The following is a 13648-nucleotide window of genomic DNA, read 5'->3' as shown; positions in this document are numbered from 1 at the left end:
TTCAGAATATTCACTCCCCCTTTCAGTCAGAATCTACCATAATAGAAAATTCTACTTTCCCAAGGAGAGCGACGCAAACATTGTTGCTCTGTCTCACGTTATTGAATTAAGATTTTGGTTAAGATTAGATTAGGGCGATGTATGGGCTCCACTGAGTACTCGAGACTCTGTAATTGTCTATAAAGATCCATTGCCTCCTTTGTTCTGTCCATCTCAGTTCTTCACTTCTTTGCCTATAAACATCATATTTTCTCTTTCACTTCTCTTTGTTTCGCTCTGCTTTTATTATCAAGAATTGGTGTGCTTTCTTTTTTGCATAGCAGAAATTTGCTTATTGTCTCTGATGGCTTCACCAAACCTAGAATTCAAAACAATTCAAACTAATAGAAATCCAGTACAACAACCTGAGTTCAATTCTAGATTTTCTGCGTCGCAAGACAGAAACATCTGTATAGATGGTATTACTCTTCTCTCTGATGTCCCTAACAATGTAACACTTTCTCCTTTCAATTTACTTGCCCATTTGTCTGATGCTGATTCCATTCCACCTTATATTCTTAAATCCGTGGCTTCTAAATCCAAAAAGGGAGCCTTTCTAGGTTTATCCGCGAAGGAGCCTCTTGACTGGATATTGTATCCTATTGGGAAGCTCTTTGATCGAAAATTCCTGAGCATTTTTCGATTCAAAACGTGGTGGTCCACTGTGTGGATTGGTTTCAATGGTTCTGACCTGCAAATGGAAACCCAGTTGCTCCTTCAAGTCCTTGAACTTAACTCCTATGTCCTAGTCCTTTCCTTAATAGAACGGAATTTTCGCTCTGCTATTCATCCTGGTACTGAAGGAGAAGTGATCTTATGCGTTGAAAGTGGCTCTACCTAAGTGAAGGGTAAATCCTTCTCTTGTTGTGCATATATGCATGTGGGGGATAATCCTTATGATCTAATGAGAGATGCCTTTACTGCTGTACGTGTCCATTTGAGGACTTTTAGGCTGTTGGAAGAGAAAAAACTACCAAACATCGTTGATAAGTTTGGTTTACCTTTTTGGGATGCCTTCTATTTATCTGTGGAGCCTGTTGGCCTGTGGCATGGTGTTAAAAGCTTCGCAGAGAACGGATTCCCTCCTAGATTTCTGATCTTGGATGATGGCTGGCAGAGCATAAATATGGATCATGAGTCTCCTTGCGAGGACTCGAAAGATCTGACAACCCCTGGGTCTCAAATGCTTTGCAGGCTCTTCAGGTTCCAGGAGAACGAGAAGTTTACCAAGTACAAAGCTGGAACCATGTTAAGTCCTGATGCGCCAACATTTAATCAACAGAAGCATGATATGATGTTTAAGGATATGGTTGAGTTAGCCAACATGACGAGGAAGCTAAATGCAGAAGGGGCCGATGTTTCAGCCTTCCTGAACCCAAGATTATTGAGTATTTGAAGGAAGAAGAAGAAGGGGCGTCTAGAGGGGGATTGAGGGCCCTGGTGAGTGATATGAAGGCGAAATTTCCAAGCTTGGATGATGTTCATGTGTGGCATGCTTTGGCTGGTGCTTGGGGAGGGGTTAGACCTGGGACTAGTAGCCTGGATGCCAAGGTGACTAGTGCAAAGTTGTCTGCTGGGCTGCAAAAGACCATGCCTGATTTGGCTGTAGATATGATTGTTCAAGGCGGAATTGGACTTGTCAATCCAAATCAAGGAGGAGATTTTTATGAGGCCATGCACTCCCATCTTGCTGATGTGGGTATTAATGGCGTTAAAGTAGATGTCACCCATGTGAGTATTTTTCTTCTTGTTATTTTTTCTATTCATCACATGGGAACAATTTCACAATATGAATTCAAAAAATTATATGGAAGAGCCATCATTATCATACACGGTCCTTGTTTATCTTTATGGTTTTTAGTGGTAACTCACTGATTTAATTAAAATTTAATGATGACTAATTACAATTGTGCCAAATAAGCATTAGCCTTAATCTCAGACATAATAGGCTTAATTCTCTATAAACAATTTTATTTTTTTTTAATTTTGATGTTGCTATTTGATGTCACTTAATAGTACTTACATAAGTGTGACCAATTTTTCTGGGCTCTGTACATACTGCAATTATCAATATCCTCATAACATGAAGCAGAATCAATCTTAATCCCATTGTTAATATCATCATGTTAAATCTATTTTTCAGCACTATGGTACATGCATTCAAAGTAAACATTGGATTAAATTGCCCATAAAATCACCAACACCTAATCAACTGCAGATTATGGATGGATGTTATTCTTTTGTCTCCAGTTTATTATCAGGTAAGCATCGTTTTTTTAATGCCTATGCAATTAATTTTTTTTAAGGTTTCATTTAGTATTTGTTTCTTTTTCCTTCTGCTATTGTGTTTCTTTTGTTATTGTAAAATACAATGGCAAAAGGCAAAAAAAAAAAAAAAAAAAGGATAAGTGATATCCAAACAAAGCCTTACATATTGGAAATAGATCATTGCTGCCACAGTTTTTGAATGAACAAAGGAAGACTGAATTTTCATTTTACTATATATTTCATTCTTATTGTTTATTTTTTCATTCAGAGAACATCCATCAAGTGGTAGCTTTAGCTTCTTTCTTTTGCAATTGTTATCAATCAGCCTATTTAGAAGTTCTTTAGGTACATATGTGATAGATAAATGTGGTCGAGGAGGTAAGACTCTTTTGCTCTGTTTCCCTTTCTATATACATTTTTTTCCTTTTTAAAAGAAAATACTCAGTTTTTTCAACTTAAACAAAATAGTAGTGTAATGAAGTTGCTTCCAGAGCTATAAGGCTACTTCAAATTCGAGTTTTAGTCAGAGCTCAATGAATTTGAAATAAAAGAAAGAAGTTGCTAGAAAAAAATAATACTTTCAGTAAAAATAGATCGATTATCTAGCATTTGGTACATAATTAACTGGTTGCAATAAATATCAACGGCAAACTTATCTCCACCATCTTCGCCCACAGGCCTTAGCCCCTTCTGAATTAATAATCTCTTTAGCAGCTTTATGTTTTAGAAATAACCCATCTCTTCTCCTTTGATCATTGTTCTCAATTTCTACAGTCTCTGGAGTATGTATGTGAGGATTACGGTGGCAGAGTTCAGCTTGCCAAGGCATACTACGATGGCCTGACCAAATCTCTGAAGAAGAATTTTGGAGGAACTGGACTCATTTCAAGTATGGAGCAATGCAATGATTTCTTTTTCCTGGCGACAAAACAGATTTCCATGGGCAGAGTTGGCAAATTGCTAGTACTAAGATAATGGTTTTTGTAATTTGACAATGTGAAAAATAGTCCCTTGAGGTTTCTTTCCTGGCTTATCTTGATTGGCTTATTTCTGTCATGTAGGTAATGACTTCAGGTTTGAAGTCCCAAATGGATATCCCATGGGAGTTTACTGGTTGCAAGGAGTCCACATGATCCACTGCAGCTACAACAGCTTGTAGCAGGGGCAATTTGTTCAACCTGATTGGGACATGTTCCAGTCAGATCATCTCTGTGCAGAGTTTCATGCTGTATCAAGAGCCATATTTGGTGGACCTGTTTATGTCAGTGACAAAGTTGGTCACCATTATTTTAATCTCCTGAGGAAGCTGGTACTTCCTGATGGAACTATACTCAGATGCCAACATTATGCCCTTCCAACTAGAGATTGCCTCTTTGAGAGCCCACTTTTTGATGGCAAGACCCTGCTCAAAATTTGGAACCTAAACAAGGTAATTTGCAACATTTATACGCCTAGTGAACGTATATAACTTACTTGTTTTCTATATTTCGTATTACTTGAAGCCCAATCTGCTAAATGCAGTATGCTGGGGTGGTGGGTGTATTCAACTGCCAAGGAGCTGGATGGTATCCTGAAGAGCACAAATACAAGGCCTACCCACAAAGCTACAAATCAATGTCTGGTGTGGTATCCCCACATGATATCGAATGGGAGCAAAAAGACTTCACAGCTGTGTACCGAAACACGGAACAATTCACTGTCTACCTTCACAGGTCTGATAATCTTCACATGGTCAAGGCCAAAGATCAGACTAAGATCACACTCCAACCTTCTTCCTTTGAAATATTCACCATTTCACCAGTGCTCAAGCACAATAAGCGAGCTAAATTTGCACCCGTTGGCCTTGAGAACATGTTCAACAGTGGAGGTGCAGTTGAATTCCTGGATTACGGTTGCAAAGGAAGCTTACGTAAAGATCAAGGTCAAGGGCACAGGGAAGTTCTTGGCATATTCAACTGAAAAACCTAAAGGAAATTATGCTGAACAGAAAGAAAGTGGAATTTGAGTGGTCAAGCTATGGAATTTTGAGGTTTGATGTCCCATGGATTGGTGGGAAGTTATCTGATGTCTTTATCTCAATAAGCTAAACTTACAGGGCTTATGGAGACTGCAATTTGTTTAATTAGGATCGAGGAATCAGGCATTTTTGGCAAGGAAAACTTGCTCGTATGCTTTCCTAACCTACGTTTTACAGTATTTTTAGTCCAAAAGTACTTGTAATGTAGAGGATTAAGGAAACATGCAAATTAATTTTTTTATCAGTTATTATTACTTTGGCAATTTCAATGAAAATTTTTCAGATTTTCTTGACATGATTATTGACTTCCGAAATCCTTTAAGCAACAAATAGCCTTGGATTCTCTTAAAGAAGCAAAATATTGATATACTTTATATATATATATTTTGCAAATTCTGATCATCATCAAAATTCAAAAACCTATCTTTTAATTCAAAATTTACCCTTTTCTTACCTTGTATAAAGTGCCCTAACTAAGCAAATAAAATTCCCAATGGGTCCCTCTCCCTCCCAGGCGTTGCTTCCATTCTTCCGCCTCTTTCAAGAAGGCATCGTCTTCTTTTTGACGCTGCTGCTTTTTCCACTTTTCTTCTTCAATCCCAAAACCTTCTTTAATTTCCCCAAAACCCTTCTCGCAACCCCACTATTGGATTTGACCTTCTTTTTAACTACCACCTGGCCTTTATACGACGCCGATTTCCGCTCCACCTTCAGCTGCTCGATCAAAGTCTCTCGTGAAGCCCCACTCCTGGTAAAAGCTGCAACCAGCTCAGGATACAACTGTGCTATTAATCCCTTGAATTTATCCGATACTTCAACAATCGGGGAGCTCGACGATGACCCATCAGTTGGGCAGTATCCAACTCTAGCTCGACCACTTGTGTAAGCATTACAAGCCGATAATATCACGTTCGCTCGCTCTCTAAAATGCCAAGCAACAAAACCCTCAAAATTCTTTGGTGGTCTGCGCTGTAGAAACAGCATTGACTTGCAAGACAACACAAAAACATCCTCATTGTAGGAATTCGATCTCTTCTCCCAGATGATCCGACCCGGCCACATGCCATGACCAGGTTCGTTAAAGTACGGTCTCTCATTCAGCACAAGAGCTTGGATCGAAACCAAAACCTGGAGCACCGTAGACTCATTGGGGTTCCATTTCTCGCTCTTCCTACCAGGCCACGTGTTTACAAGGCTTAAACAAACCCGCCCGTTCGCATAGAGGTTCGGGTTGATACGCAACCCGTATGATCTATAATAAACGTGAGGCGGCCGGGACGGATAATCGGACGGAAAAGCAACGTCGAAGAAGTATAGTCCATCGTGGTATGGTGTACCGGCGGCGCCCACGATCACTGCTCGTAATAAATCTATCCGATTCTCGTAAACCCGAACGAAGATGGAATCGGGAAGGTGTTTCTCGAGGATTTTCCACTCTTGCATGATCTTCTTGTGGACACCACTAGAGAGATTGGTGAAACAATCAACGCCTGTGTGTTTGGTGGTGGTGTTGGCGTTAACATAGTGGTGGTCGGAGGAGTCAGATAGCACGTCGAATCTGCGGAAAACTTCGATCTCTTGGATCTCGCCAATGCTGGTGGTGTTTGATTGTCGAGGTTTTGAGGTTATAGAGAGAGCCATGAGGAGGGGGGAGTAATGGAGCGTTTTAGGAGAGACGGAGCGTCAAAGGAAGAGACAATTGTGCCGTTTTGAATTGATAGGATAGGAATGTTGGTAGTGGGTCCCGTTAACAGTTGAGATGAACGGTGATTTGAACACCGTCTAAAGAGGGAATATAGTGTGGGCTCCAGGAAATAAAATCAGGCCTGGACGTGGACCCTTTGGTGAATGGATTTCATTGGAGCCGAATTGGACGGTGATTTCAAGTATTTTGATAGCTTTATCGAATGTGGGCGAAGTACAGGAGCAGTAACCATAACAGCCGTGCTAATACGAACTATTGAAAACTTAATTATTTTTTAATTAAACTTCTAATATTAAAAAAAAGGGAAAAAAAAAATAAAATAATACTTCAAAATATAAATATTATCCACTTAGATAAACATACATATTTATCTAGATTTGGAATCATATTTTAATTAGATTTTTTCTGATGTATAAAACTATAATCACATTCCTTATCGAAAAAGAAGTTTAATTGATACTTGGGAGCTGATAAGTGTACATCAGAAATATTCTCAAACCAATTACTTGGTATTCTCTCTTATTTTACATATTATATCATTGAGATTCTCAAGTAGTTTTTTTTTTTTTTTTTTTTTTTTTTAATTATGGATGAAATCAAGAGTTGAAAACTATTTCAAGTTTACTTGAGTTGATGCTTTATGGAAAGCTTTTACGTGCTTTGCATTGAAAAAGACAAGAATGTGAGTTGGAACCCACTTTATACATATATATATATATATATATATATATATATATATATATATATATATACACACACATTTAAATACTCTTAATCTTTAAAATTAATTTAATTATATTTTTATTATTTAAATTAATTTTAATATTTAAATAAATTTTTAATTTTTAATTTTAGAGTTTATATAAATTTAAAATTTTTAATAATATTTATACTCTAATTTTAATTAAATATAAAATTTTATAAAAAATAATAAATTAATAAATAAAAAAAATATAATTAATTTATAATCGATCAACAATAATATCAATATATTTATATCTATATAAAGTAATTTATTATTTAAAGTAATTTAAAATTTATATAAATTTAAAATTCTTAATTAATAAATCCTAATATAAATACAGTTAAGTTAATAATTAAGAAAAAAAAGGTAACATTAAAATAAAAGAAAAAATATTATTATAACTTGATTAGGATATAAATCCTTAACTAAGTTGAATTTTACTTAGCTACTAATTTTTTATATATACATATTGGAAAATTTTGTAAATGATATTAATTAATTGAATATAAATCCTCAATTAAGTTGAATTCTGTTTAAGAACTATTTTTTTATATATAAATTACATTAATTAATTAATTAATTAAAATGTAAATTTAACTAAGTATCACGATTAAAAGTAGAAGTTTTCTCTAATCCAAGAAGAAATTTTCTCTACAAAATTTTATAAGCTAATTAATTGATTTTAAAAAATAAATGAATGAATAAAACTTACGTGCCAATTGAGTTTTATTCAAAAAAATTTTCCAATGCATTTCAATAGAAATTTTAATTTATTTTAATTTAAAAAAAAAGTATCGATAATAATAGAAATAAAAAAATGATATTGTAAAAACATAATTGAATTAGATGAAACTTATTTTATCATTTTAATACAACTTTAATTCATAATCAATAACTATGTTGATGTACGAAATAAAAAATAAATAAAGCGAAAATTAATATTACACGTATTTTTCATATTTTTTTAAAATATATTATATAATTTAGTGTAATCAATATATTTATGTATAATTAAATATATGCTTCAAAAACTAATAATATATAAATATATGAAAGAGGGAGGCATATTGGGATTTTTCAAAATATCTTCATTATTTTTATTATTTATAATTATATTTTTTTAATATTATCTAATTAATTTTTATTTAAATTTAAAATTATTAATTCTATCTGTATTTAAATTCTACTCAATTATTTTTTTTTATATTTCAAAATATTTACTTGTAATTATAAAATTAAATATTATATTTCTATCTATATCTATACTATATATAAATGTGGAAGAGGAACATTAGTTTTGTCAAAAATATCTTTTATTTTTTAAATTAGTTATAATTATAATTTTATTATTTAAATTAATTTTAATATTTATTTAAATTTAAATTTCTTAATTTTAGAGTTTATATAAATTTAAAATTTTTAATCTCACTTATATTTAACTTCGATAAATATAAAATTTTATAATAAATAATTAATTAAAATAAAAAAATAATAAATGAAAAATAAAAAATACAATGAGTTGATTTATGGTAAAACAATGTCATTTAATTTTCAATGGACTATTTTTTAGAAAAACTAATATATAAAATTTTTAGCTATATTAATATTTAATGTATTATAATTTTAAAATCTAAATCATATATTGAAGTTTATTTTGATAATAATTTTTTATGACGTTAACTAATCAAATTGATTGTTAAATTTTATTAAAAAAATAATTAATATTTAAATTTAAATAAAATCCTATTCATTAGTGTATAATTCCTTATCCCATGATATCTCTAAATTTAAATGGTCTCTATTAATGTTTCTAAATTAAAATATTTGTGTCTTTCACGTGACTTCTTAAATACAATAAATAGAGTTTTAATTCTATTAATATTCAATTTTATTTGAAAAAAATGATTATATAATATAATATAAATTAATAAGTTTCCATAAAATTAAAGTAAAAAAAAAAATCAAAAATTGGGATGTAATAAAAAATTTTGAAATAAGAAGTATTAAAATATTAAAAAAATTTGAATGCTAGGATAAAATATGTTCAAATTTTTTAGATAAGAAAATTACGCAAACAAATGCCAAAGAAAATTAATTTCTTGGATGTCTTCTTACTTAATTAAATAAAACTACATTTTTTTTTCTTTATTTTATTCTTGTAATTAAATGGCACCACATATATATATAAAATAAAACAAAACCGCATTCCTTCGCTACTTGATTTTTTTTTTTTTTTGCATTTATCTTTATAACTAAATTAGAAATATATAATTCATATTAAAATTGATAGATTTATATTTTAAAATATTTTCTTAAAAATACACAAGTAATTTATTATTAAATTTATCAATATTATTTTTTAATTAAATAATAAGTTTAAATAAATAAAAAATAATTATATATATAGGCTAATTATTTAAATAATATTTTTTAAAAACTATTTATTATTCTAATATGAAATTAAAACTATTTAACAAAATAATGTTTGTTTGAAAAAACGTTAATTGAAAAAGTATTTTTAAGTTTTAAAAAGTAAACATAAAATTGCTAGTTGAATAAGCACTTTCAGTAGCAATTCATCTCTATAAGTGTGTAAATGTACGCTAACATGTCAGTGCTTAAAAAGCTGTCACAAAAATGATATTTTTAAGATGTGTCAAATTACTTAAGAAAAAATTATTTGAAATTATTTTTTATTGAACATGTGTCGGATAATGAAAAAGTGTGAAATGTAAAAAATATATTTGAAAATATAGAGAATAAATTGTGAAGTTTTTAAAGTTTTACCTTACTTTGGTATCAAATTTTTTTTCTTTTTCCCCTTTTCCTTATAAAAAAAAAAAAAATCTTTTGTTCATCATATGAATAATTATTAATGCATATAATTTTTTTAGAGTATTGCAACTCTTTTTTATTTACCTTTTTGTTATGAGTATAATTAATTTCAATATTGATTTTTTTTTTCAGATTTAATAAAAGTAAATTAATAAAAATTTATTTCAAGAAATTAAATAATAAATTAATATTAAACAATAAATTTTTTGAAATAGAAGCATAAAAAAATTGAAGGTGTTTGATTAAGTGAGTAAAAAAAAGGAATAATATTATAAATTTTTTGGTGGAAGTTAATAATTATTGCACAAAATATAAATAAAAATATTGCATGAAATATATTATTAGAATGTACTATTTAATACACTTTCAACTATCACAAGCTTAATAGCATAATATTAAAATCAAAATATTTTACATCATATCAATATACTAATTTAATTTTTAACTAAATTTATCATAAAATTTTATATATATGTTAAAAAAATTATCAAAATTAAAATTTTAAATAAAAATATTACAACATTAATCAAAATAAACAATTTATATTAAAATTTAAAATTTACCTTAATTATAATATTTTTACTTATTAATGTCAAAATCCAAATAGCAATTCAACTTGCAAACTCTGTATATAATATGAGGAAAAAAAAAGGTTGTATACAAACAAAAAAATATATATATGTTAAATACAAAGGTAATAAAAGAAAAAAAAATTGAGAAGAAAAGGAGAAGAATAGAGAACCCTATTTAAGGGAAGAAAACTCTTTAACTTTCTAGCATTTTTTTTCAATGTTGGGATGCAGCTTTACGTGCTGCTCTATAAACCACCAATTAAAATAGCATTGCTATATTATATTTATTAATTATTAAATTTATATTTATTTATTATAATAAATAATCATATAATTATTTATTTTAAAATTATTCCTTAAAATGAAAATTAATGAATAGTTTCAAATAAATAAAGAGTATTGTAACTATTTTTTATTTACATTTTTATTATGAGTGTAATTATTTTTCTTATAATTTTAATTGTGCTTTAAATTAATTTATAATATTATAACTCTAATTTCATAAAATATTATAATTTTATTTTAGTATGCAATTTTCACTCTGCTTTAAATTAATGAGAATTCTCCCTTACTAAAAAAATTTGTCTATCTTACTATGATTTCTTCTCCAATGCATTGTAACAATTTGTTATTGAAACCACCAAATGAAATAGTAGTTTTACCGTAATAAATTTAGAGCTTCAATTGATGTAATAACACATAAATTATTCATTTGAGAGGAAATTTTGTGAGTAATATTACTTTATTATGTTAATATTATAAAGATACAAAAATTATATTTTAATTAACGATTTCTTATTTAGGTATTTAGATATGAAATCACTTATTCAATTAATCATTTCTATAACATTATATTATTTTAGTAAATAATTTAAATTTCACATTATTATGATAAAATATTTTTAAAATAAGATTATTTAAATAATTAATCATATATATATACACGCACACACTCACTCTTCTCTCCAATACCAAAACCCATAACTTCACTGCCTTGGATTTGGGCCTCCAAATATTTTAAGTCACTATTAATTAATTAAAAATAGTAAAAATGAAAAAGTGAAATCCCTCCTCCTTTGAATAGCATAATAATAATAATAATAATAATAATAATAATAATAATATCAAAATTATCAATAATATTTTAAATTTTCTTTCAATTAATTAATTAATTTTACTATTTAAAAATTTTCATAAATTTATGTTCCATACAATTAGATATTATTTTAAAAAAATAATTATATTCGATAAATATATAAAACTGTGCATATACACAATATTAATGGTTGAACACTGCAGTTAACTTGTATTTTGTAGCCAACAAATTAGATGTAACAATATTATCATAAAAAGAAAAATTATATAAAATTGAATTTGATATTATATTATTTTATATTATTACTTATATTATATTAATTGTTTTTTAAAACCAAATAGTCTATTACATTATTTCATGTACAAAAATATAGTAAAAACTTACACATATATATAAAAAATAAATAACGAGTATATACAGAGAGTAAAGATAACATAGATAACGTACAACATATAACGATCGGGCTCCAACCACTAGATTAATTATCCGTTTTAGCTATAAGGCTCACGGTTTTATCCTATAGGTGAAATGGAGAACACCCATCATAGGATTTCTCTCAAGCGAGCACGCTTAACTCTAGCCATTCCACCAAAATGCGACTCTAGTGGTTGGAGTCCAACCGTTACAAAACACATGTTAATTAAAAAATTAGTTTTATTAAAAGAATCTAGCAAATTTTCAAAAAAAAAAAAATTAAGATTAGCATATTATTAATGGACAATACAGAATATTACAAAGCAAGGCTCATAACCTAATTAGAAAAAAAATGCCTTATCTAAAAAATCACTCAGTCTAAAACCCTATAGCAAGAGTGTTGATCCCGTGTAGCTCAAAATGAGCATTGATTTTGATAATAACAAAACTCAAAGGGAATCTATCTAACCCAACTTTAAAGTGATGTGTATATTCTTTGTCTTATTCATAAAGAATTCTTGAAGTTGCATATAAGGAGAAAGGATACTCAAAGGCATTTCAAGACAAATCCAAAATGAGAAAAGAACAAGACTATGGAAGCCAAGACTCAAAGAAAAGGTATGAAAGGCATAGTATTAGATATTGAGTCTTAGGTCTTTTGTGAAAAGAATAGATGAGTATTTAGTCAAAAGGAGCTCAAAAATGAAATTTTATTTTCTGATTACTTTTTCTCATCATGACCTTGGACACTACTATTGAAACATCTTTCTAAGGTCTAAATCATTTTACATTGCAAGTTGAGACATGCAGCTGTTGACTTAGTTTGCTAAATGGTTTGCTAAAATTTTTAGTTTGCTAATATGTTTGCTAAAAATATTAGTTTACTAACCAGTTTACTGACTGCTACCAATATTTCATTAGTTTACTAATTGATCAGAGCTGCTCAACTTCGCACAAAATGACAAAATAATGGCCATTTTGTCTTGGACAGTGTGTATAATGTTCCAAAAGGGTTTCAAACGGTTTAAAATGATTTGGAACTATAAATACACTTTCTTTACTTCATTTACACTTAATGAAAGCTTACATTTAAACTCCAACCTTGATTTTTCATTTATTGCTTTCATTCAAGAGCTTTAAAGATTTTGAGCTACCATTGGCAAATCAACTCATCTCTTCTTTATAGTTTGATTTGTATTGAGTAAGAGTGAGTGTTGAAACATTAAATTGCATTTAAGAGAGGTTGTACAAGCACCTATTGAAGCTTGAGAGAGTAAGTGCTTGTGATAGCACTTGTGAAGGTTTCAAGCTACCATTGGTGAAAGCTTGGTGTTGAAAAGTTGTAAAGGGCTTTTGGTCTCTTGCCTTTAAAAGAGCAAATAGTGGAGAGAAGACTCAAAGAGGGTTCTTTGAGAGAGTGGATGTAGGCTAGTTAAGCCGAACCACTATAAAAATCATTGTGTTTGATCTCTCTAACCTTGACCTCCTTACTCTTGTGCAATTTAAATTTTTCTTGTTATACATGATATTGAATATTGGTTGAATAGATTAAATTGATAAATTTGTGGACTTATTGAGTGAGTTGAGAAATTAGTTATATATTGTATGATGCATGCTTTGTTAGATATTGCCATATACATTGATTGAGGCTTGAATTGCAACTTAGGAACACATTGTTGAAGCACATATTACTTTCATTTTATATAGAGAAGCACCTAGTTGAACAAAGCCACAATTTTTCATTAGGCTACAAGCAAGGGCCGAAAATTTGTTAAAGTCCAATTCACCCCCATCTTGGACTATTTTGGGACAACAAATTGGTATCAGAGCTTGTTTCTCTTGCTTAGGGTCTTACAACCTTAGAGTGATCCACAATGGCTAGTTCATCTAGTAATACTGCCGGTATACCTGCACCTTTAGCTGAAGGCTACTCAATCACTAGACCACCACTCTTCAA

General features: G+C 29.7%; 1 protein-coding gene and 1 pseudogene across 2 annotated transcripts; one reads left to right on the top strand and one right to left on the bottom strand.

Moving 5' to 3' along the window:
• The first annotated feature begins 254 nt into the window (after positions 1-254).
• On the top strand, positions 255-4637 carry LOC110669408 (stachyose synthase-like; annotated as a pseudogene).
• On the bottom strand, positions 2901-6070 carry LOC110669401 (putative ubiquitin-conjugating enzyme E2 38). 2 transcript variants are annotated; one of them, XR_009144392.1, is made up of 2 exons: positions 4779-6070; positions 2901-4188 (listed from the first exon to the last, which is right to left on the bottom strand). XR_009144392.1 is itself a non-coding variant. In XM_021831060.2 (1 exon), exon 1 carries the CDS (start codon positions 5963-5965, stop codon positions 4865-4867), a length of 1101 nt encoding a protein of 366 aa, XP_021686752.2. In that variant the 5' UTR covers positions 5966-6070; the 3' UTR covers positions 4736-4864. The 2 variants fall into 2 exon arrangements, 1 of the variants encoding a protein (XP_021686752.2); XM_021831060.2 differs by lacking the exon at positions 2901-4188 and having other exon boundaries at positions 4736-6070.
• Between the last annotated feature and the right edge of the window lie 7578 nt (positions 6071-13648).

This window comes from Hevea brasiliensis, chromosome 15 (assembly GCF_030052815.1).
Source record: "Hevea brasiliensis isolate MT/VB/25A 57/8 chromosome 15, ASM3005281v1, whole genome shotgun sequence".
Lineage (NCBI taxonomy): Eukaryota > Viridiplantae > Streptophyta > Magnoliopsida > Malpighiales > Euphorbiaceae > Hevea > Hevea brasiliensis.
Note: the sequence above shows the minus strand (reverse complement) of the source record. Positions and strands in the feature narration are given on the sequence as shown.